This window comes from Lepisosteus oculatus, chromosome 14 (assembly GCF_040954835.1).
Source record: "Lepisosteus oculatus isolate fLepOcu1 chromosome 14, fLepOcu1.hap2, whole genome shotgun sequence".
Taxonomy (NCBI): domain Eukaryota; kingdom Metazoa; phylum Chordata; class Actinopteri; order Semionotiformes; family Lepisosteidae; genus Lepisosteus; species Lepisosteus oculatus.
Window position 1 is genome coordinate 35302531 of NC_090709.1, and position 24920 is coordinate 35327450.

Genomic DNA, 24920 nt, shown 5'->3' on the forward strand with positions numbered 1-24920 from the left:
GATCAGCTCCTGAAAGCTCATCGTACACCGAAGTTTGTTTAAAACATCCGTTTCTTTTAAACCGTTTATAGATCCCCGAACAATTTCTCTCTCCTGATCCGTGTGGTCTGGAATACAGCTTTGTGGAGAAACTCTCGAAAAACAGCACGATTGACTCTTTTTACACACAGAGTTTGTTTATATATATATATACTTCCTCATTTCTGCGCAGGTAAATTAACAACCCTGAAGTGAGATGGAAGATGGACATTAATATTCATCTCGTATAGCGCCTTTAAAAGAGGCTTTTTATCGTGCTCTGCAGAGGAAGACTCCGCAGCGAGAGGAAACAGCAGATTGACACAGGACCCGTGAAATTAAAGCTCTTTTATTGAGGAAGGTTTACAGTCTGGATGTGAAAGACCTCAGGGAAGGAGACTCTGCTGTCCTTGGTGATGTTTTTACCTGTTTCTCTAAATCTTAAATACTACTCGTTTATTTTAAATTGTTTTTGCACGTTTGTTCCCCAAAAGAGTATGTGTTTAATGCACATGTGAAGTATTAGCTCTTCTAAATACGGGCACATTTCAGAAAACACTTGACTCAGTGCTGCAGGTTCACAGGGGAAGTGAGTTTAAAACGGAGTCTTTTTCAGTCTATTCGCAGTTAATCATTGTATTGAAGTGCGATTTGTCTCAGTTACTTTTAAAATTTCTGGATTTCCTGAGCCTTTCACCTGCAGCAGCTGATGGATTGACAGAGCAAGCCTTTTATTGGAACAACACGAGTCACATGAGGGTTTACACGTGAAAAGTATTTTCATGTTGAATGTTTCCAGAGTGAAGAGATGCGTTACGAATTTTCCTGGCGGTTTATTAAGTTTCATTTGTACTGATCCACCAGGTGCCGCCAGAGCAGAGTCTTCATCCCTCAGGTGAGCTCACCTTTACCTAAAGAGAACAGGAAGTCCTTCTCCCTCAGATCAGCAGGAAGAGAAGGAGAGAGAGAGATGGCGTCTGAGAGTTCAGCGCTCAGCCCTGGTGAGTTTTCTCTTGTTCTGCCTGTCAGAGTGTCGGTAAGGGAGTCACTGAGGGTCTCTTCTCTGTCACAGAGCACAGCAGCAGCTGGAGAAGTGTCTTCCTGTCTGCTGAGAGTTTGTTCTGTCTGTCAGACACACAGGGTCTGAACTAGGAGAGAGACAGGAGCTGGTTTACTTTCACTTTCTCTTGTCGGGGATCGGAGATTGGTACTGTAAACTCAAGCTGTTTGGAATGTACTAAATATTTTAATCAGGTGTTTATTTAAGGTAGAATGATTGATGTAAAACCTGACTATGTGCTGATGGTACTGGATTCACACTGTTAGTATTCATGATGCTCAGACATGCTCAGATATGAACATTTCCTGTTTGTTGCTCAGAGGCCGTGTTTATTGTACAGCTGATAATACCAGAGAGGAATCAGTACAGATGAACAACAGGAATTTATTTGGCCCGTAATTAGTAGTGATTCCAGGTTCTCCTGTCCTGACTGGGCAGCTTGTTCCCCTCTCCCACCCCTCTCTGTGTACAGTAGAGCCTCCCACTCCTGATTTTAAGTCTTAGTGTTGCTTTGAGTTTCAGTGTTAATTCTGAGGAACTCTGAGGTGTCAATATCTAACTGGTCTTTAATGATGACTGACTGTCACTGAGGATGTTGAATATTTTGTATATATTTATGGTTCACTATCTTCACCCTGTCAGTGTGGGACACTCCCTTCAGACTAAAGGGACTCAGTTCCTCCAGCCTGTCAGTTTCACTGTTTTTAAACTAACATCATGCTAATTCTCTTCAGTGTGGATCACAGTAGATAGTTTCTAAGCGGTTTGAAACTATACAACACAGATTTCCAAGCCAGGTGGCTGAGTCCCAAACACTTCTTTATGAAATGCGACATTTTAGACTCACTACTGAAGAATCGGGACGAACTGAATGATTTTACAGTTTTTATATTGTATGTATTTTCAAAATAAGGTGGTATAAAGGTTCATACTGAGCACAGGAGTCCCATATGTGTCTGAACTGCCACTGGACACTCAGAGTGTTAGTGGGACTCTACAGGGCCCTCCAGAAGTATTGGCACCCTTGGTAAAGATGAGCAAGGAAGACATTGGAAAAATGTCTGTGTTGTTTATCAGATGAGAGAAATCTAACCTTTCAGTGAGGTTAAATTATTCTAAGAAAAAAAATCCTGATGAAAAATAAACATGTACTATTGAGAGAACAGTTAAAAATAAAAATATATATATTTTATATAAATTGTAAGAATACAGAATAAGAATGTTGTAAGAATACAGTTTGATTAACTAACATTAACAGAAGGTTTTTGTATACCACAGAGAATACACAGAAAAATAATCTCAATAATCTGTGATTTTCCTCTCTCACAGGGCAGGGACAATAGGAAAGATATAGAGATGTTTTATCGTGAATTTTAAATGGAATGAAGAGGGAAGATATCTGTGATGAGAACTTTATCATGTAAATAATCTGTGATCTTTCTCTCTGACAGGGGAGGGACAGGCTGATTCCCAAGAGGCACCACAGCGTCTCTCAGAGATCAGGATCGTGTTGCTGGGGGAGAGAAGGTCTGGGAAGAGCTCAGCAGGAAACACCATCCTGGGCAGAGAGGAGTTTGACACAAAGGGAGTAACTAAGGAGTGTGTGAAGAGACAGGGTGAAGTAGCTGGGAGGCAGATCACTGTGGTCGACACTCCAGGCTGGGGTTCCTCTTTTATAAGAAGGGCTGATCCACAGTGTGTCAGAAAGGAGGTTGTGAAGATTGTGTCTCTGTGTCCCCCAGGACCCCACGCTCTGCTCCTGGAGATTAATCTGAACTCAGACACAGACTGGAGATCAGTGAAGGAACATCTGGAGCTTCTTAGTGAGAGAGTGTGGAGACACACAATAGTGCTGTTCACCAGGGGGGACCGACTGGGAGACACAACCATTGAGCAGCACATTGAGAGAGGAGGGAAGGAGCTCCAGTGTCTGGTGGAGAAGTGTGGGAACAGGTATCATGTTCTCAACAACAAGAACAGGGGTGACCGCACTCAGGTCACAGAGCTGCTGGAGAAGATAGAAGACATGGTGGCAGGAAACTATGGGCTGTACTTCACTACTGACATTGACCAAGTATACACTGAACTGGAGACATACAATAGAGAGATAGAGAAGCTGAGACAGAGGTTGGAGGAGAGACAGAGAGAGACGGAGGAGCTGAGACAGAGGGAGAAGGAGAGACAGAGACAGACAGGGGAGCTGAGACAGAGGGAGAAGGAGAGACAGAGAGAGACAGAGGAGCTGAGACAGAGGATTGAGGAGGAGAGACAGAGAGAGACAGAGGATCTGAGACAGAAGTATGAAAGAAGGGAGAGAGAGAGAGAAGAGGAGCTCAGACAGAGGTTGGAGGAGGAGTGGAGCAGGAGAGAAGAGGAGCTGAAGGAGAAGATGAGAAAGACACTGAAGGAAGAGGAGCTGGAGAAAGAGACAGAGGAGCCCAGACTGCCTGTCAAGAGGAGGAACAGTATAGACCTCAACCCTCCCGACAGTGAGTGTGATTGATGCTGTATTACTGAGTCACTGATCTTACTGCTCATCAGACTGAGAGATTCAACCATCTTGTGTCCTGTTAGGAAATTAAAATCATACTGTGCTCCGCTCTGTACTGCGTTACTAACACAGTGGCACACAGATCTGTGTCTGTTTAAATCCTCTGTGCTGTAATTGAACTGTTTTCTCTCAGGGAGATGAGATTTAATCCATCACACAGCAGCTCAGTCTCTGTAATCTGTTCCTCAAAACTGTCGGACCAACACTCAATCAATCAAGGTTTATTGATCGATGCACGAACAGTACAGCACACAGCGGTGTTGTCAGCATTGAAATCTGCGAGCTCGTTAAAGGCTCGTTAAGAGGGATAGAAGAGTTGGAGGACAGGAATTTATAGGGTTTAACATTGGGATACAACAGATTACACAATTGCAATTTACAGATTGTGCAGAAGTAACACAAGAAGAGGTATTTAGGTGTCCTGACAGTGGTAGGGTACATGGTAGGAGGTATTGAGGTGTTCTGACAGTAGTAGGGTACAGGGTAGGAGGTATTTAGTGCTCTTCGTAGGTGTCCTGAGAGTGCCAGTGCCCCCTGTCAGTTCAAGGAGGTAACTGCAGGTGTCTGCTGTGGTTGGCTGTTCAGCAGTCTTACTGCCTGGGGGAAGAAGCTGTTCTGACACCTGGTGGTCTTGGTCTGATACTTCAGTACCGTTTTCCAGATTGTAGTAGAGAGAGCAAGTTGTGTTTAGGGTGACTGGGGTCCCTGAGGATGGACCTGGCCTTCTTGAGGCATCTAACACAGTAGATATCCTCTGTGTTCAATAGTGCAGCCGGTAGTGTTCTGAGCCAGTGTCACCACCCTCTGGAGGACCCTGAGCTCGTGGGCAGAGCAGTTACCACACCAGGCAGTGGTGCAGCCGGTTAGGATGCTCTCAGTGGTGCAGCTGTAGAAGCTGGTCAGGATGTGTGAAGGCAGGCTGAACTTCTTCAGTCTGGGGAGAGAGAACAGGCGCTGTCTTGTCTACGGGGTTGGTGTGGTGGGTCCAGGTCAGGTCGCCTGTGATGTTGACACCTAGGAATTTGAAAATCTGGACCACTGCGGACCCACTGATGTGAATGGGTGCCTGGTCTGTTCCTGTGGTCCACCATCAGCTCCTTAGTTCTGCTGGTGTTCAGAGAGAGGCTGCTGTCCTGACACCATGCTGTCAGCGTTTCTACCTCCTCCCTGTAGGCGGACTCATCACCGTTCGTGATCGAGCTGATGATCGTTGTATCGTCCGCAAACGTGATGATGGAGTTTGTGTTGTTCCTGGAGACGCAGTCGTGGGTGAACAGGGAGCAGAGGAGAGGGCTGAGTTTGCAGCGCTGGGGAACGCCGATGTTCAGAGTCAGGGTGGAGGATGTACTTATGCCGACTCTGGGCATGATGCCCAAGAATAATTCCCAGATGTAAATTTCTTTCATAATGGACAGCAGCCCTATCACCCTGCAACTCCCAGCTGGCAGCCCCAACTGGAGCCCAGCAGGTGTGAGCCTGGCCAGTACCTGCAGGGGAGACTCCTGGGAAAACACTGAGGCTGCTGCTGGGAGAGGTGTGAGTGGGGCCAGCAGGGGACGCTCTCACCCTGCGGTCTGTGTGGGTCCTGATGCCCCAGTATAGTGACGGGGACACTGGACTGTAAACAGGCGCGTCCTGCGGATGAGACGTCAAACCGAGGTCCTGACTCTCTGTGGTCAATAACAATCCCAGGGTGTCTCTTGAGAAGATTAGGGGTGTCACCCTGGTGTTCTGGCCAAATTACCCCCCTTCTGTTTACCCATCATGGCCTCCTAATAACCCCCCTCTCTGAACTGGCTTCATCACTCTGCTCTCCTCCCCACTGAGAGCTGGTGTGTGTGAGAGGACTGGAGCATCATCCAGGTGGGGCAGCACACTGGTGGCGGTAGTGGGATCCCCAGGACCTGTAAAGAGCTGCACACTGGTGGTGGTGGTGGGATCCCCATGACCTGTAAAGCACTTTGAGTGGAATGTCCAGAAAAGCGCTATAGAAGTGTAAGCAATTATTATTATTATTATTATTATTATTATTATTATTATTATAATGACTTTTAAGTTACGTTTGTCAAGAAATGACTTGAGCAAATTGTACTCCTCTTACCTGTGGAGAGGTTGGTCTCCTCTCATGTCTCACCTCCCTGATGCTCCTGTCTCTCGCCCTGTTGCAGTGAGTGAAGGGGACCCTGCAGTCAAACCCAGACTCCAGCCCCGCCCCTCTGAGCTGAGACTGGTGCTGCTGGGCAGGACTGGTGCTGGGAAGAGCGCAGCAGGAAACACCCTCCTGGGCAGCACACAGTTCCCCTCCCGGCCCAGCCTGTCTGCGGTCACCCAGACCTGCGAGAGACACAGAGGGGAGGCTGCTGGGAGGCAGCTCTCCGTCATCGACACGCCAGACCTCCTGGACAGCAGGGGGCGCCAGAGGGACGTGTGTCTGGAGGTCCGGAGGTGCCTGCTGCTGTCCACCCCAGGACCCCACGCTTTCCTGCTGGTGCTGCCGGCCAGACGCTTCACGGACGAGGAGAAGGGAGCCCTGCTGACCATGACCGAGGTGTTTGGGGAGGCTGTCCTGAATCACACTGTCGTCCTCTTCACCCACGGGGACAGTCTGGGACAGGAGACAGTGGAGCAGTACATTGACACACAGGGGAGAGACCTGCAGCAGCTCTTAGAGAGCTGTGGGAACAGGTATCATGTTCTCAACAATATGGACATGGGCGACCGCACTCAGGTCACACAGCTGCTGGAGAAGATCGAGGACATGGTGGCAGGAAACACTCTGGGCTTCTTTGTGGACCAGGATGCAGAGGAGAGGCTGAGAGAAAGAGAGAACAGATACAGGGAAGTGGAGGAGGAGGAGGGCAGGAAGGAGAGGGAGCACCATCAGAGAGAGCAGGAGCTGGAGGAGAGATACAGGGAGCAGCAGCGAGAGGCGCAGGAGGAGAGGAGCAGGACGGAGGAGCTGAGGAGGCAGTGGGAGGAAGGGCTGAGAGAGGAGTACGACAGGAGGCTGCAGAGAAAGGAAGCGGAGATCCAGGAGAGGTGGGAAGGGGAGCTGCAGAAGAGAGTGAAGGAGCTGCAGGAGTCCTCCCAGCCTCAGAGCCTGGAGCCGGGTCAGAGTAAGTACCCCAGCAGTGGTGGATGCCCAGTCAGGGTGGGGTAAATTCTGCGAAGCAACTTCCAGAGAGACAGATCTGCTCACAAGGCTCCAGATCTTTCTCCTGACTCAGGAGTGAATCGGTTTAGTATTGGGACCATGAGGGGCGATATGTGCTTTTTGCTGAGTACTGTTTTAATTTGTTTTTGACACAAAAGAACAGAATATGATTGCATATTAAATATGAGTCTCTAGCACAGACGGCCAGCATTTCCACAGTTAAACTTTGTCAGACAAGACTTTCAGGTCCGGTCCTGTTAGACCAGGAGGACAGCTGGTCCAGAGGTTCAGGTCCGGTCTTGTTAGACCAGGAGGACAGCTGGTCCAGTGGTTCAGGTCCGGTCCTGTTACACCAGGAGGACAGCTGGTCCAGTGGTTCAGGTCCAGTCCTGTTACACCAGGAGGACAGCTGGTCCAGAGGTTCAGGTCTGGTCCTGTTAGACCAGGAGGACAGCTGGTCCAGTGGTTCAGGTCCGGTCTTGTTTCACCAGGAGGACAGCTGATCCAGTGGTTCAGGTCTGGTCCTGTTACACCAGGAGGACAGCTGGTCCAGTGGTTCAGGTCCGGTTCTGTTAGACCAGGAGGACAGCTGATCCAGTTATGTTGGAGGACAGCAGGTGTGAGGATGCTGTACCAGGAGAACAGTGTTGAAGTTCTGTGATTTTACAGACATGATGTTCTTTCGTTAGAGGTTGTGCTGCAGCAGGTGTTGGTGTCAAACTTTACTGTGTTTCAGTCCCACCAATGGACTGCAGAGTCCCACTGTGAGCTGTTACAGAAGCCCCTGTCTATACGGAGGAGAAACACAACTTCTACCAAGAATGAGGAATAGGTCAAGTTTATATCCTAACAAGTTTGGTGTTGTTCCTGAGTTGTACAGTTGTACGTTTAAGGACTGAGCGCATGAAGGTCTGTTTTACCCAGAGTGGTGGGTGTCTTGTACAGACTGCTCTGCCGTACTGTTGAAATTTTATATCTTTCAGAAATCAGCTGGATAAAGAAATGAGATTCATCATCGTTGATCTCTAGCTTGTTTGGTAGGGAGTAGTAAATGTGTCACTTGTGACCTCCCTTCCTGTCTCTCCTCATGTTGCAGTGAGTGAAGGAGACCCTGCAGTCGAACCCAGACTCCAGCCCCGCCCCTCTGAGCTGAGACTGGTGCCGCTGGGAGCCGGACTGGGGGCAGCAATAGGGGCCCATCAGGAGCAGCAGCAGGAACAGTGATAGGAGCTGCAGTAGGAGCTCAGATAGGAGCTTTACTGGGAGGAGAAACCAGAGCAGCACAGACTCACACACAAGAGCGCACACAGCCCGCAGACACACAAGAGCGCACACAGCCCGCAGACACACAAGAGCGCACACAGCCCGCAGACACACAAGAGCGCACACAGCCCGCAGACACACAAGGGCACCCACAGCCCGCAGACACACAAGGGCACCCACAGCCCGCAGACACACAAGGGCACCCACAGCCCGCAGACACACAAGAGCACACACAGCCCGCAGACACACAGGAGAACACACAGTAGTCACAACGCAGTCTCACACACAACCTGAAGGCATTCAAGAATACATAACACTCAGACACATAGAGAACACACACAGCCCGCAGACACAACCCTCAGACACACACAGCCCGCAGACACAACCCTCAGACACACACAGCCCGCAGACACAACCCTCAGACACACACAGCCCGCAGACACAACCCACAGACACACACAGCCCACAGACAGGAGAGAGAAACAGACAGGAGATCGAGGAGCTGAGAGAGAGCTGAAGACACTGAGACAGGAGCAGGAGAGGGAGAGGAGGAACTCAGGCAGTTTTATCGGAGTGACAGAGAGACACAGAGACACTGCCGCAGGTCAGTCACTGATCTACACAGTCTTTCCCAGCCGGAGAGGAAGACCGGATACTTCCTGAACACAGAGTGAGGACTCTCCACTGAAACACTGATCTCTTCCTCGTAAGAGATCCGACTCACTGAAAACCAGCCCTTAGTGCCCCATGTGAAGAACACTAATTTTAAATAATGTTCTATTTTGCTATTCTTTGTATTTTGGTATTCTTTGTGTATATATATAAATGTCATGAATACTTTTGGATATAATTCTGACATTGTATATTTGTATGTAACAGAATATATTGTAGCATTTACAGGTTCTTCTCAGGACAAAGGACCAGTGGAGACGCGATTAACGAACCAGACTTTATTCTTTATCAACCACAGAATATACACACACATGACGGAACACGTACACATCTTTAGGGTGGTAATTACTTAACGACTTAACAACAAGCTATACACTTATAAGACACTAGAACTACTATGACATTATTACACAGGTAGGGTCAGCCGCTGGTCATCGTGCTGACCCTCAGACTCTCCCTGGCTACAACTCCCAGCATGCCCAGCGGTACTATGAATGCTTCCTCCTCACAACCGGGCGTTACAGTATGTGTATCTGTGTATATGTGTACTTTATTCTCCTGAGCCCATAATCAAAGAGCAGAACCGGCTCGTCCGGCAACTGGGACTTTATATCTCGCAACGGCGACTTACAATCTCAGAATCACGACTTTATTTCTGGTGATTGGGACTTTATATCTCGCAATTTCGAGTCAGAAAAGTCATAATTTCGAGATCTAAAGCCGAAACGGCGAGAAACCGCGGCGCGTTTTTTTTCTTTCCACTCCCTGGCGGACACGGCTTCCACAGAGGAGGGAGCGAAATGGACTTTTATGTTTTTATATCGACTTTATTCTCCTGAGCCGATCATCAAGGAGCAGAACTGGCGCCAAAACCCGCTTCCGGCTCGTCCTCCGGATGCCGCTGCGGCGCCGGTTGCTAAGCGACGCTCCGAGCCCGAGCGCTCGAGCTCCTCTCGGGGCGGTTTTATTCCCAGCTGAGGAGCCGCTCCTGTCCTGGAAATCCCGGGAAGGACTGGGACTCCCCTCCTGTGGGCTGGGAGGCTCTTCCCGGGTGTTTCCGCAGACGAGGGGAGTCCTGGTGTCCTGGGAAAAGGCCCCCTGTGCTGCGGGCGTCTCCGAGAGAAACGGGCTGTTTGTGTGGGAAGATGCTCTTTCCTCAGGAGGGGAAGAGCCGAGCGGGAAGGAAAGTTCTGGAAGTGCGTCTCCTCTCCGGCTGCTCCAGTCCCAGTGACGGCGACACCGGGACAGGACAGGAGGGACGAGCGGGTCCTCTTTCCCACACGGGGGATTAGTGGGGTTTGTTAGGACACAGGACAGAGAGAGAGAAAAGGACACCAGTGGGAGAGAGTCCTGAAGCTCTCAGGTCTGGTCTTGATCCGGGTTGGTCCCAGTCCCAGTTTACACTGGTTTACAATGTGGGACTTCTGCCCTGACACGACCCCACAGGTGTCTCCACAGGAGACGGGAGTCCTATAACGTGTAACCCTACAACAGTATCCCAGTTAATTCTTTAGCCTTGGAAAGAGGTTCAGATACAGTGACCCTCTGGTCCTGATCCTGCTGGTGGATCTCAAGAGATCCAGGGATCCAGTCTCTGTCTGGGATCTTTGCCCATCAGTCAAACACACAAAATCACAAGTAATAAAAATAATAATAAACTTTATTTTATAGAGCACCTTTTAAGGTGGCTTCCCAAAGGGCTTTACAGAATGACAACAACAATAAAACTATTATACACAAGATAAAACAACAAGGAGTTTAGAGAAGGTGACTCTCTGATATCCTTGGGCAAAGAGTTCCAGAGCTTGGGGGCAGAACAGGAGAAGGCCCTGTCACCCAAAGAGTGTAGAGGGGCTTGGGGGACAGTAAGGAGAGGAGAATTAGCAGCCCGAAGGTTGTGAGGTGGAGAGTAGGGCGATAATAGTTCAGACAGGTACTGAGGTGCCAAGCCATGCAGAGCCTTACAGGTGAGCATGAGGATTTTAAAGTCTACGCGGAATTGGACCAGAAGCCAGTGCAAGGACTCCAGGATAGGAGCAATGTGAACACTTGCACCAGACCTCGTCAGGATTCTGGCTGCTGAGGTTTGGACAGACTGCAGTTTGTTCAGAGTAGATTTTGATACCCCAGCGAGTAGAGCATTACAGTAGTCAATTTGAGAGAATACAAATGTGTTGATCAGCTTTTCAGCCACAGTTAGTGGTAGCATAGGGGTAGTCTAGCGATATTTCTAAGGTGAAAAAAACGTTTTGACGATATGCTGCAGATGTGGGTCAAATGTTAAGCCAGAATCGCATATCACTCCAAGGTTTTTTGATTAGACTAATAATTTAGACTTTAATAAAGAACTGGGGTGCTGTTTAAGGCAGCCCCAATACAGAGAGAACAGGAAAGAAAGCACACCCCAAAATTATAGGGGTGCTGTCTGGAGAAAAGTCCTTCTGTGTCTGCGGGCTGTGTGCGCTCTTGTGTGTCTGCGGGCTGTGTGCGCTCTTGTCTCAGTCATCTTCTGTGACCTTCTTCTCGATGTGCTGCTTGCGATCCTCAATCACTCTCCTGTATCTCCTGTGTGTCTCTGATGCCACACAGTGAGTCTGTCTATCACTGTGTTTTGTCTCTCTATTGTCTCTCTGTATCTCTCTACTGTCTCTCTCAGCTCCTCGATCTCCCTCCTGCAGCTCCTGTGCTCCTGTCCTGCTGGAGTGAACTGTGTTGTCGACACACTGACCTGCTGGAGAGTCTCTCCGTGTCTCTCTGCCTCCTCTCTGGCCTTTTCCTCATAGTGCTGCCTGAGCTCCTCCATCTCCCTTCTGTGTGTCTCCTCTCTCTCTCTCCTCTCCCTCTCCTGCTCCTCTCTCACCTCCTCCATCTCTCTCTGCAGCCTCTCTCTCTCCCCTCTCTCTCTCCTCAGCTCCTCCTCCAGCTCTCTCCTCCTCCCCTCATCCCTCTCCTCCCTCAGCCTCTCCTCCAGCTCTGCTATCTTCTCCTCCAGCGCTCTGATCTTCTCCTCTCGTGTCTGGATCTCCTCCTCCATCCTGCGGAGGTGGTTCTGCAGCTCCTTCTGGTGCTTCTCCCTCAGTCTCTCCTCCTCCCTCTGTTTCCTCTCCTCTCTCTCCCTCAGGATCTGCAGTTGCCTCTGTCTGATCTGGGACTCTGCCTCCTGGTACGTCTCAGTGCTGTAGTAGCTGCCCTTGTTTCCTGCTACCAGCTCCTCTATCTTCTCCAGCAGCTCTGTGACCTGAGTGCTGCCCCTGTCCTTGTTGTTGAGGGCGTGATACCTGTTCCCACTCTTCTCCAGGAGCCACTGGAGCTCCCTACTGCCTGTGTGCACAAACTCCTCCAGCGTCCTGCTGGTCAGATCATCAGCGTGGGTGAACAGGACCATGGTGTGTCCCAGGGCCCTCTCCCCGAATATCTCCAGGACTGTCTCCAGTGTCCTCCTCTCCTCCCCTGAGGATCGGCCCAGCGGGGTCACCAGGAGGAAGGCGTGGGGTCCCGGGGCAGACAGGTTAACACAGAGCCCCACATCCCGTCTCCTGTCCCCCTCAGACAGTCCGGCGTGGAGCCAGTCTGGAGTGTCCACCACAGTCACCCGTCTCCCGGACACTTGTCCTGTCCTCTTCCGGCTCTCCTGAGTGACCGCGGAGCTGCTGGCTTCAGAGGGAAACTCCTCTGAGCCCAGGATGGTGTTTCCTGCTGCGCTCTTCCCAGCACCAGTCCTGCCCAGCAGTACCAGTCTCAGCTCAGAGGGGCGGGGCTGGAGTCTGGGTTCGACTTCACTCACTGCAACAGGAGGAGAGAGGAGCATCAGGGAGGTTACGCATGAGAGACCAACCTCTCCACAGGTAAAAGGAGTACAATTTCCTCAAGTAATTTCTTGACAAACGTAACTTAAAAGTCATAATAATAATAATAATAATAATAATAATAATAATAATAATAATAATAATTGCTTACACTTCTATACTGCTTTTCTGGACACTCCACTCAAAGCGCTTTACAGGTCATGGGGATCCCACTACCGCCACCAGTGTGCAGCCCCACCTGGATGAAGCTCCAGTCCTCTCCCCACACACCAGCTCTCAGTGGGGAGGAGAGCAGAGGGATGAAGCCAGTTCAGAGAGGGGGGTTATTAGGAGGCCATGATGGGTAAAGACCAGGGGGGTAATTTGGCCAGGACACCAGGGTGACACCCCTACTCATCTCGAGAGACACCCTGGGATTGTTAATGACCACAGAGAGTCAGGACCTCGGTTTGACGTCTCATCCGCAGGACGGCGCCTGTTTACAGTCCAGTGTCGCCGTCACTCTACTGGGGCATCAGGACCCACACAGACCGCAGGGTGAGAGTGCCCCCTGCTGGCCCCACTCACACCTCTCCCAGCAGCAGCCTCAGTGTTTTCCCAGGAGTCTCCCCTCCAGGTACTGGCCAGGCTCACCCCTGCTGGGCTCCAGTGGGGCTGTTTAAGTGTCACAAGTACTGACTCTGAACATCGGCGTTCCCCAGTGCTGCAAATTCAGCCCTCTCCTCTGCTCCCTGTTCACCCACGACTGCGTCTCCAGGAACAACACAAACTCCATCATCATGTTTGCAGACGATACAACGATCATCAGCTCGATCACGAACGGTGATGAGTCCACCTACAGGGAGGAGGTAGAAACCCTGACAGCATGGTGTCAGGACAGCAACCTCTCTCTGAACACCAGCAGAACTAAGGAGCTGATGGTGGACCACAGGAACAGACCAAGCACCCATTCACATCAGTGGGTCCGCAGTGGTCCAGATTTTCAAATTCCTAGGTGTCAACATCACAGGCGACCTGACCTGGACCCACCACACCAACCCCGTAGACAAGACAGCGCCTGTTCTCTCTCCCCAGACTGAAGAAGTTCAGCCTGCCTTCACACATTCTGACCAGCTTCTACAGCTGCACCACTGAGAGCATCCTAACCGGCTGCACCACTGCCTGGTGTGGTAACTGCTCCGCCCACGAGCTCAGGGTCCTCCAGAGGGTGGTGACACTGGCTCAGAACACTACCGGCTGCGCTACTGAACACAGAGGATATCTACAGTGTTAGATGCCTCAAGAAGGCCAGGTCCATCCTCAGGGACCCCAGTCACCCTAAACACAACTTGCTCTCTCTACTACCATCTGGAAAACGGTACTGAAGTATCAGACCAAGACCACCAGGTGTCAGAACAGCTTCTTCCCCCAGGCAGTAAGACTGCTGAACAGCCAACCACAGCAGACACCTGCAGTTACCTCCTTGAACTGACAGGGGGCACTGGCATTCTCAGGACACCTACAAAGAGCACTAAATACCTCCTTCCCTGTACCTTACTACTGTCAAGACACCTCAATACCTCCTACCCTGTACCCTACTACTGTCAGGACACCTAAATACCTCCTATACTTGTGTTAGTTCCACACAATCTGTGAATTGCAATTGTGTAATCTACTGTATCCCAATGTTAACCCCTATAAATTCCTGTCCTCCAACTCTTCTATTCCTCTTAACGAGCCTTTAACGAGCTCGCAGATTTCAATGCTGACAACACCGCTGTGTGCTGTACTGTTCGTGCATCGATCAATAAACCTTGATTGATTGAGTGTTGGTCCGACAGTCTTGAGGAACAGATTACAGAGACTGAGCTGCTGTGTGATGGATTAAATCTCATTTCCCTGAGAGAAAACAGTTAAATTACAGCACAGAGGATTTAAACAGACACAGATCTGTGTGCCACTGTGTTAGTAACGCAGTACAGAGCGGAGCACTGTATGATTTTAATTCCTAACAGGACACAAGATGGTTGAATCTCTCAGTCTGATGACCAGTAAAATGAGTGACTCAGTAATACAGCACCAATCACACTCACTGGCAGGAGGGATGATGTCTTTACTGTTCCTCCTCTTGACAGGCAGTCTGGGCTCCTCTGTCTCTTTCTCCAGCTCCTCTTCCTTCAGTGTCTTTCTCATCTTCTCCTTCAGCTCCTCTTCTCTCCTGCTCCACTCCTCCTCCAACATCTGTCTCAACTCCTCTGTGTCTCTCTGTCTCTGCTCCTCCCTCTGTCTGATATATTTCTCTAGTTCAGTGTTTATTTCTTTGATGTTAGTGGTGAAGTACTGCCCATAGTTTCCTGCCACCATGTCCTCTATCTTCTCCAGCAGCTCTGTGACCTGAGTGCGGTCGCCCCTGTTCTTGTTGTTGAGAACATGATACCTGTTCCCACACTTCTCCACCAGCCACTGGAGCTCCTTCCCTCCTGTCTCAATGTGCTGCTCAATGGTTGTTTCTCTCAGTCTGTCCCCCCAGGTGAACAGCACTATTGTGTGTCTCCAGACTCTCTCACTGAGAAGCTCCAGATGTTCCTTCACTGATCTCCAGTCTGTGTCTGAGTTCAGATTAATCACCAGGAGGAGAGTGTGGGGTCCTGGGGGACACAGAGACACACTGCGCACAACCTCCTCTCTGACACACTTTGGATCAGCCCTTATAAAAGAGGAACCCCAGCCTTGAGTGTCGACCACAGTGATCTTCCTCCCAGCTACTTCACCCTGTCTCTTCTCACACTCCTTAGTTTCTCCATCAGTGTCAAACTCCTCTCTGCCCAGGATGGTGTTTCCTGCTGAGCTCTTCCCAGACCATCTCTGGCCCAGCAGCACGATCCTGATCTCTGAGAGACGCTGTGGTGCCTCATGGGCATCAGCCTGTCCCTCCCCTGTCAGAGAGAAAGATCACAGATTATTTACATGATAAAGTTCTCATCACAGATATGTTCACCACTCATCCCATTTAAAATTCACAATAAAAACTTTTCTATATCTTTTCTATTGTCCCTGCCCTGTGACAGAGGAAAATCACAGATTATTGAGATTATTTTTCTGTGTATTCTCTGTGGTATACAAAAATGTTCTGTTAATGTTAGTTAATCAGACACTATTCTTACAACATTGTTATTCTGTATTCTTACAATTTATATAAAATATATGTATTTTTAACTGTTCTCTCAATAGTACATGTTTATTTTTCATCAGGATTTTGTTTCTTAGAATAATTAACCTCACTGAAAGGTCAGATGTTCTTTCATCTGATAAACAACACAGACATTTTTCCAATGTCTTCCTTGCTCATCTTTACCAAGGGTGCCAATACTTCTGGAGAGCCCTGTAGAGTCCCACTAACACTCTGAGTGTCCAGTGGCAGTTCAGACACATATGGGACTCCTGTGTTCAGAATGAACCTTTATACCTCCTTATTTTAAAAATACATGTAAAAACTGTAAAATCATTCAGTCCATCCTGATTCTTCAGTAGTGAGTCTAAAATGTCACATTTCATAAAGACATGTTTGGGACTCAGCCACCTGGCTGGGAAATCTCTGTGTTATATAGTTGAACCAGAAAGTGAACTTATGTAATTGTATTGGTACAATAGACTCTTTATTCCTTTATTCAATCAAAATTGAAAAACCTTGGAGTTATATTTGATTCTGGCTTAACATTCGACCCTTCTTTGCAGCAGGTCTCCCTGGTAGGCCAGCGACACGCACAGATGGCCAAGAACAACCCAGGACTCAAGGGGGCGTGCTCAAACTTGTGACCGGTGCCGTACACGGTGTGTTATTGTAATATTGTAATGTACATGATAAATAATTACATCCGTCTTCTCCCGAATTGACTACTGTAATGCTCTACTCGCTGGGGTATCAAAATCTACTCTGAACAAACTGCAGTCTGTCCAAACCTCAGCAGCCAGAATCCTGACGAGGTCTGGTGCAAGCGACCACATCACTCCTATCCTGGAGTCCCTGCACTGGCATCCAGTTAAATTCTGTGTGGACTTTAAAATCCTCACGCTCACCTGTAAGGCTCCGCATGGCTTGGCACCTCAGTACCTGTCTGAACTATTATCACCCTACTCTCCACCTCACAACCTTCGCTCTGCTAATTCTGCTCTCCTTACTGTCCCCCAAGCCCCTCTACACTCTTTGGGTGACAGGGCCTTCTCCTGTTCTGCCCCCAAGCTCAGGAACTCTCTCCCCAAGGATATCAGAGAGTCACCTTCTCTAAACTCCTTCAGATCCAGACTCCAAACTCTCTTCTTCAGAAAAGCCTTTACTGAACTGGTTCCATTCTTCACCCCTCTGCTCTTCTTAGTACCACCTTCCAAAGTCTCCTCTGTGTACTGTAATTGTGTTTTATCTTGTGTATTCTTCTTTATTGTTATTGTCATCCTGTAAAGCGCATTGAGAAGCCACCTTTAAAGGCGCTATATAAAATAAAGTTTATTATTATTATTATTCCACCTTATTTTAAAAATACACGTAAAAACTGTAAAATAATTCAGTCTGTCCTGATCCTTCAGCAGTGAGTCTAAAATGTCACATTTCACAAAGAAATGTTTGGGACTCAGCCACCTGGCTGGGAAATGTGTTGTATAGTTTCAAACCGCTTAGAAACTATCTATTGTGATCCACACTGAAGAGAACTAGCATGATGTTAGTTTAAAAACAGTGAAACTGACAAGCTGGAGGAACTGAGTCTCTTTAGTCTGAAGGGAGTGTCCCACACTGACAGGGTGAAGATAGCGAACCATAAATATATACAAAATAATCAACATCCTCAGTGACAGTCAGTCATCATTAAAGACCAGTTAGATATTGACACCTCAGAGTTCCTCAGAATTAACACTGAAACTCAAAGCAACACAGACTTAAAATCAGGAGTGGGAGGCTCTACTGTACACAGAGGGGGGTGGGAGAGGGGAACAAGCTGCCCAGTCAGGACAGGAGAAACAGCTGCACGAGAACCTGGAATCACTACTAATTATGGGCCAAATAAATTCCTCTGTTGTTCATCTGTACTGATTCCTCTCTGGTATTATCAGCTGTACAATAAACAGGGCCTCTGAGCAACAAACAAGAAATGTTCATATCTGAGCGTGTCTGAGCATCATGAATACTAACAGTGTGAATCCAATACCATCAGCATACAGTCAGGTTTAACATCAATCATTTTACCTTAAATAAACACTTTATTAAAATATTTAGTACATTCCAAACAGCTTGAGTTTACACTAACGATCTCTGATCACTGACAAGAGAAAGTGAAAGTAAACCAGACCCTGTGTGTCTGACAGAGAGAACACACTCTCAGCAGACAGGAAGACACTTCTCCAGCTGCTGCTGTGCTCTGTGACAGAGAAGAGACCCTCAGTGACTCCCTTACCGACACTCTGACAGGCAGAACAAGAGAAAACTCACCAGGGCTGAGCGCTGAGCTCTCAGACGCCATCTCTCTCCTTCTCTTCCTGCTGATCTGAGGGAGAAGGACTTCCTGTTCTCTTCAGGTAAAGGTGAGCTCACCTGAGGGATGAAGACTCTGCTCTGGCGCCACCTGGTGGATCAGTACAAATGAAACTTAATAAACCGCCAGGAAAATGCATAACGCGTCTCTTCACTCAGGAAACATTCAACATGAAAATACTTTTCACGTGTAAACTCTCATGTGACTCGTGTTGTTCCAGTAACAGGCAGGCTCTGTCAATCCATCAGCTGCTGCAGGTGAAAGGCTCAGGAAATCCAGAAATTTTAAAAGTAACTGAGACAAATCGCACGAGTGTGTCTTAAATACAATGATTAACTGCGAAAAGACTCCGTTTTAAACTCACTTCCCCTGTGAACCTGCAGCACTGAGTCAGTGTTTTCTGAAATGTGCCCGTATTTAGAAGACCTAATACTTCACATGTGCATTAAACACATACTCTTTTGGGGAACAAACGTGCAAAAACAATTTAAAAGAAACGAGTAGTATTTAGGATTTAGAGAAACAGGTAAAAACATCACCAAGGATCTCAGAGAGTCTCCTTCCCTGAGGTCTTTCACATCCAGACTCTAAACCTTCCTCAGTAAAAGAGCTTTAATTTCACGGGTCCTGTGTCAATCTGCTGTTTCCTCTCGGTGCGGAGTCTTCCTCTGCAGAGCACGATAAAAAGCCTCTTTTAAAGGCGCTATACGAGATGAATATTAATGTCCATCTTCCATCTCACTTCAGGGTTGTTAATTTACCTGCGCAGAAATGAGGAAGTATATATATATAAACAAACTCCGTGTGTAAAAAGAGTCAATCGTGCTGTTTTTCGAGAGTTTCTCTACAAAGCTGTATTCCAGACCACACGGATGAGGAGAGAGAAATTGTTCGGGGATGTATAAACGGTTTAAAAGAAACGGATGTTTTAAACAGACTCCGCTGTACGATGACCTTTCAGGAGCTGATCCTATACCCTGAAAGCGTGACTTGCGAGCAATTTCCCGATTTCAGGACCGAAAATCCAACATTTCTCGCTAAACCGACACACCGTGAGAAGAGAGAAGAGTTCAGAAGTATCTCCTCACCTTCGGTGCGGCCGGGCCGGCGCTCTGACCCGCTCCAGCAGGACTGCAGGCTCCGGTCCGCAGGTCCGAGCGCAGTCTGGAAAGGAGCGGAACCGGAGGAACCGGGACTCGGGAATGCGGAGGAACTGGAGGCGCAGCTGGGCGCGAGAGCCGTAATACTGCGAGAATAGGCGCCTCCGCAGCCTGAGAGATTCACACGTCCAGGACCCGCCTCGCCCGGCTCTCGCAGGGAAACCCTGTACGTCCACGGAGAGGAAGGGCGGGTTCCACGAGTGTACGTGCCCAGACCACTCTGAAGAGTTTCATCTGTGGGGCTGCCGTGTACTGGTGGTGATCGAGGCTCCAATAAATGCGGGGACTTCTAGAGTAGCGATAAATACGGGTCTCCTATAGTAGAGATAATACGGTAGGAGAGCTGACAGGTGTGTCTATACGGGACTCCTATAGTAGAGATGAGACAGTAGGGGAGCTGACAGGTGTGTCTGTACGGGACTCCTATAGTAGAGATGAGACGGTAGGAGAGCTGACAGGTGTGTCTATACGGGACTCCTATAGAAGAGATGAGACGGTAGGAGAGCTGACAGGTGTGTCTAGACGGGACTCCTATAGTAGAGATGAGACGGTAGGAGAGCTGACAGGTGTGTCTATACGGGACTCCTATAGAAGAGATGAGACGGTAGGAGAGCTGACAGGTGTGTCTGTACGGGACTCCTATAGTAGAGACGAGACGGTAGGAGAGCTGACAGGTGTGTCTGTACGGGACTCCTATAGTAGAGATGAGACGGTAGGAGAGCTGACAGGTGTGTCTGTACGGGACTCCTATAGTAGAGATGAGACGGTAGGAGAGCTGACAGGTGTGTCTATACGGGACTCCTATAGAAGAGATGAGACGGTAGGAGAGCTGACAGGTGTGTCTAGACGGGACTCCTATAGTAGAGATGAGACGGTAGGAGAGCTGACAGGTGTGTCTATACGGGACTCCTATAGAAGAGACGAGACGGTAGGAGAGCTGACAGGTGTGTCTGTACGGGACTCCTATAGTAGAGACGAGACGGTAGGAGAGCTGACAGGTGTGTCTGTACGGGACTCCTATAGTAGAGATGAGACGGTAGGAGAGCTGACAGGTGTGTCTGTACGGGACTCCTATAGTAGAGATGAGACGGTAGGAGAGCTGACAGGTGTGTCTGTACGGGACTCCTATAGTAGAGACGAGACGGTAGGAGAGCTGACAGGTGTGTCTGTACGGGACTCCTATAGTAGAGATGAGACGGTAGGAGAGCTGACAGGTGTGTCTGAACGGGACTCCTATAGTAGAGATAAGACGGTAGGAGAGCTGACAGGTGTGTCTATACGGGACTCCTATAGTAGAGATGAGACGGTAGGAGAGCTGACAGGTGTGTCTGTACGGGACTCCTATAGTAGAGATGAGACGGTAGGAGAGCTGACAGGTGTGTCTGTACGGGACTCCTATAGTAGAGATGAGACGGTAGGAGAGCTGACAGGTGTGTCTGTACGGGACTCCTATAGTAGAGATGAGACGGTAGGAGAGCTGACAGGTGTGTCTGTACGGGACTCCTATAGTAGAGATGAGACGGTAGGAGAGCTGACAGGTGTGTCTGTACGGGACTCCTATAGTAGAGATGAGACGGTAGGAGAGCTGACAGGTGTGTCTGTACGGGACTCCTATAGTAGAGATGAGACGGTAGGAGAGCTGACAGGTGTGTCTGTACGGGACTCCTATAGTAGAGATGAGACGGTAGGAGAGCTGACAGGTGTGTCTATACGGGACTCCTATAGTAGAGATGAGACGGTAGGAGAGCTGACAGGTGTGTCTGTACGGGACTCCTATAGTAGAGACGAGACGGTAGGAGAGCTGACAGGTGTGTCTGTACGGGACTCCTATAGTAGAGACGAGACGGTAGGAGAGCTGACAGGTGTGTCTATATGGGACTCCTATAGTAGAGATGAGACGGTAGGAGAGCTGACAGGTGTGTCTGTACGGGACTCCTATAGTAGAGATGAGACGGTAGGAGAGCTGACAGGTGTGTCTGTACGGGACTCCTATAGTAGAGATGAGACGGTAGGAGAGCTGACAGGTGTGTCTGTATGGGACTCCTATAGTAGAGATGAGACGGTAGGAGAGCTGACAGGTGTGTCTGTACGGGACTCCTATAGTAGAGATGAGACGGTAGGAGAGCTGACAGGTGTGTCTGTACGGGACTCCTATAGTAGAGATGAGACGGTAGGAGAGCTGACAGGTTTGTCTGTACGGGACTCCTATAGTAGAGACGAGACGGTAGGAGAGCTGACAGGTGTGTCTATACGGGACTCCTATAGTATAGTAGAGATGAGACGGTAGGAGAGCTGACAGGTGTGTCTGTATGGGACTCCTATAGTAGAGAAAATAGGGTAGGAGAGCCGACAGGTGTGTCTGTACGGGACACCTATAGTAGAGATGAGACAGTAGGGGAGCCGACAGGTGTGTCTGTACGGGACTCCTATAGTAGAGATGAGACGGTAGGAGAGCCGACAGGTGTGTCTATGCGGGACTCCTATAGTAGAGATGAGACGGTAGGGGAGCTGACAGGTGTGTCTGTACGGGACTCCTATAGTAGAGATGAGATGGTAGGAGAGCTGACAGGTGTGTCTATACGGGACTCCTATAGTAGAGATGAGACGGTAGGAGAGCTGACAGGTGTGTCTGTACGGGACTCCTATAGTAGAGATGAGACGGTAGGAGAGCTGACAGGTGTGTCTATACGGGACTCCTATAGAAGAGATGAGACGGTAGGAGAGCTGACAGGTGTGTCTAGACGGGACTCCTATAGTAGAGATGAGACGGTAGGAGAGCTGACAGGTGTGTCTATACGGGACTCCTATAGAAGAGATGAGACGGTAGGAGAGCTGACAGGTGTGTCTGTACGGGACTCCTATAGTAGAGACGAGACGGTAGGAGAGCTGACAGGTGTGTCTGTACGGGACTCCTATAGTAGAGATGAGACGGTAGGAGAGCTGACAGGTGTGTCTGTACGGGACTCCTATAGTAGAGATGAGACGGTAGGAGAGCTGACAGGTGTGTCTATACGGGACTCCTATAGAAGAGATGAGACGGTAGGAGAGCTGACAGGTGTGTCTAGACGGGACTCCTATAGTAGAGATGAGACGGTAGGAGAGCTGACAGGTGTGTCTATACGGGACTCCTATAGAAGAGACGAGACGGTAGGAGAGCTGACAGGTGTGTCTGTACGGGACTCCTATAGTAGAGACGAGACGGTAGGAGAGCTGACAGGTGTGTCTGTACGGGACTCCTATAGTAGAGATGAGACGGTAGGAGAGCTGACAGGTGTGTCTGTACGGGACTCCTATAGTAGAGACGAGACGGTAGGAGAGCTGACAGGTGTGTCTGTACGGGACTCCTATAGTAGAGACGAGACGGTAGGAGAGCTGACAGGTGTGTCTGTACGGGACTCCTATAGTAGAGATGAGACGGTAGGAGAGCTGACAGGTGTGTCTGAACGGGACTCCTATAGTAGAGATGAGACGGTAGGAGAGCTGACAGGTGTGTCTATACGGGACTCCTATAGTAGAGATGAGACGGTAGGAGAGCTGACAGGTGTGTCTGTACGGGACTCCTATAGTAGAGATGAGACGGTAGGAGAGCTGACAGGTGTGTCTGTACGGGACTCCTATAGTAGAGATGAGACGGTAGGAGAGCTGACAGGTGTGTCTGTACGGGACTCCTATAGTAGAGATGAGACGGTAGGAGAGCTGACAGGTGTGTCTGTACGGGACTCCTATAGTAGAGATGAGACGGTAGGAGAGCTGACAGGTGTGTCTGTACGGGACTCCTATAGTAGAGATGAGACGGTAGGAGAGCTGACAGGTGTGTCTGTACGGGACTCCTATAGTAGAGATGAGACGGTAGGAGAGCTGACAGGTGTGTCTGTACGGGACTCCTATAGTAGAGATGAGACGGTAGGAGAGCTGACAGGTGTGTCTATACGGGACTCCTATAGTAGAGATGAGACGGTAGGAGAGCTGACAGGTGTGTCTGTACGGGACTCCTATAGTAGAGACGAGACGGTAGGAGAGCTGACAGGTGTGTCTGTACGGGACTCCTATAGTAGAGACGAGACGGTAGGAGAGCTGACAGGTGTGTCTATATGGGACTCCTATAGTAGAGATGAGACGGTAGGAGAGCTGACAGGTGTGTCTGTACGGGACTCCTATAGTAGAGATGAGACGGTAGGAGAGCTGACAGGTGTGTCTGTACGGGACTCCTATAGTAGAGATGAGACGGTAGGAGAGCTGACAGGTGTGTCTGTATGGGACTCCTATAGTAGAGATGAGACGGTAGGAGAGCTGACAGGTGTGTCTGTACGGGACTCCTATAGTAGAGATGAGACGGTAGGAGAGCTGACAGGTGTGTCTGTACGGGACTCCTATAGTAGAGATGAGACGGTAGGAGAGCTGACAGGTTTGTCTGTACGGGACTCCTATAGTAGAGACGAGACGGTAGGAGAGCTGACAGGTGTGTCTATACGGGACTCCTATAGTATAGTAGAGATGAGACGGTAGGAGAGCTGACAGGTGTGTCTGTATGGGACTCCTATAGTAGAGAAAATAGGGTAGGAGAGCCGACAGGTGTGTCTGTACGGGACACCTATAGTAGAGATGAGACAGTAGGGGAGCCGACAGGTGTGTCTGTACGGGACTCCTATAGTAGAGATGAGACGGTAGGAGAGCCGACAGGTGTGTCTATGCGGGACTCCTATAGTAGAGATGAGACGGTAGGGGAGCTGACAGGTGTGTCTGTACGGGACTCCTATAGTAGAGATGAGATGGTAGGAGAGCTGACAGGTGTGTCTATATGGGACTCCTATAGTAGAGATGAGACGGTAGGAGAGCTGACAGGTGTGTCTATACGGGACTCCTATAGTAGAGATGAGACGGTAGGAGAGCTGACAGGTGTGTCTGTACGGGACTCCTATAGTAGAGATGAGACGGTAGGAGAGCTGACAGGTGTGTCTGTACGGGACTCCTATAGTAGAGACGAGACGGTAGGAGAGCTGACAGGTGTGTCTGTATTGGACTCCTATAGTAGAGATAAGACGGTAGGAGAGCTGACAGGTGTGTCTATACGGGACTCCTATAGTAGAGACGAGACGGTAGGAGAGCTGACAGGTGTGTCTGTACGGGACTCCTATAGTAGAGATGAGACGGTAGGAGAGCTGACAGGTGTGTCTGTACGGGACTCCTATAGTAGAGATGAGACGGTAGGAGAGCTGACAGGTGTGTCTGTACGGGACTCCTATAGTAGAGATGAGACGGTAGGAGAGCTGACAGGTGTGTCTGTACGGGACTCCTATAGTAGAGATGAGACGGTAGGAGAGCTGACAGGTGTGTCTGTACGGGACTCCTATAGTAGAGATGAGACGGTAGGAGAGCTGACAGGTGTGTCTGTACGGGACTCCTATAGTAGAGATGAGACGGTAGGAGAGCTGACAGGTGTGTCGATACGGAGATTTAACTGTGTGTGTGTAGCAGTTATTGAAGATGAATGTGTGGTTTATTTTGTATTGTATTGAGAGCAAACAATTAGATCAGCAAACAAACTTAAATGAAATAAATGTCGATACAATATTATCTGCATGTTAATAAACACGTGAGTGGGATATATTTTGTGACGTGTTATAAATGGTACGTTGTGATGTGTTATACTGTACCTGGGAAATAGAGTGATGTGCGATGTTTTTCTTATTTTTTGTAATAGAATAATGTGTTTTTTTGTCTAATCTTTTTTTGTT

General features: G+C 49.1%; 4 protein-coding genes across 4 annotated transcripts in view; 2 read left to right on the forward strand and 2 right to left on the reverse strand.

Moving 5' to 3' along the window:
* LOC138243467 (GTPase IMAP family member 4-like) overlaps window positions 1-24920 on the forward strand; it is a 194051-nt gene that overhangs the window by 28945 nt on the left and 140186 nt on the right. The window lies entirely within an intron of this gene.
* Window positions 5037-8381, forward strand: LOC138243354 (GTPase IMAP family member 9-like). Its single transcript, XM_069198924.1, has 3 exons — window positions 5037-5097; window positions 5798-6745; window positions 7880-8381. Exons 1-3 carry the CDS (start codon window positions 5037-5039, stop codon window positions 8005-8007), a joined length of 1137 nt encoding a protein of 378 aa, XP_069055025.1. The 3' UTR covers window positions 8008-8381.
* Window positions 11173-13305, reverse strand: LOC138243355 (GTPase IMAP family member 4-like). The gene is made up of 2 exons (XM_069198925.1): window positions 13200-13305; window positions 11173-12501 (listed from the first exon to the last, which is right to left on the reverse strand). Exons 1-2 carry the CDS (start codon window positions 13303-13305, stop codon window positions 11267-11269), a joined length of 1341 nt encoding a protein of 446 aa, XP_069055026.1. The 3' UTR covers window positions 11173-11266.
* LOC138243356 (GTPase IMAP family member 4-like) lies at window positions 14395-16596 on the reverse strand. The gene is made up of 3 exons (XM_069198926.1): window positions 16581-16596; window positions 14597-15439; window positions 14395-14402 (listed from the first exon to the last, which is right to left on the reverse strand). The coding sequence occupies exons 1-3, from the start codon at window positions 16594-16596 to the stop codon at window positions 14395-14397; spliced, it is 867 nt and encodes a 288-aa protein (XP_069055027.1).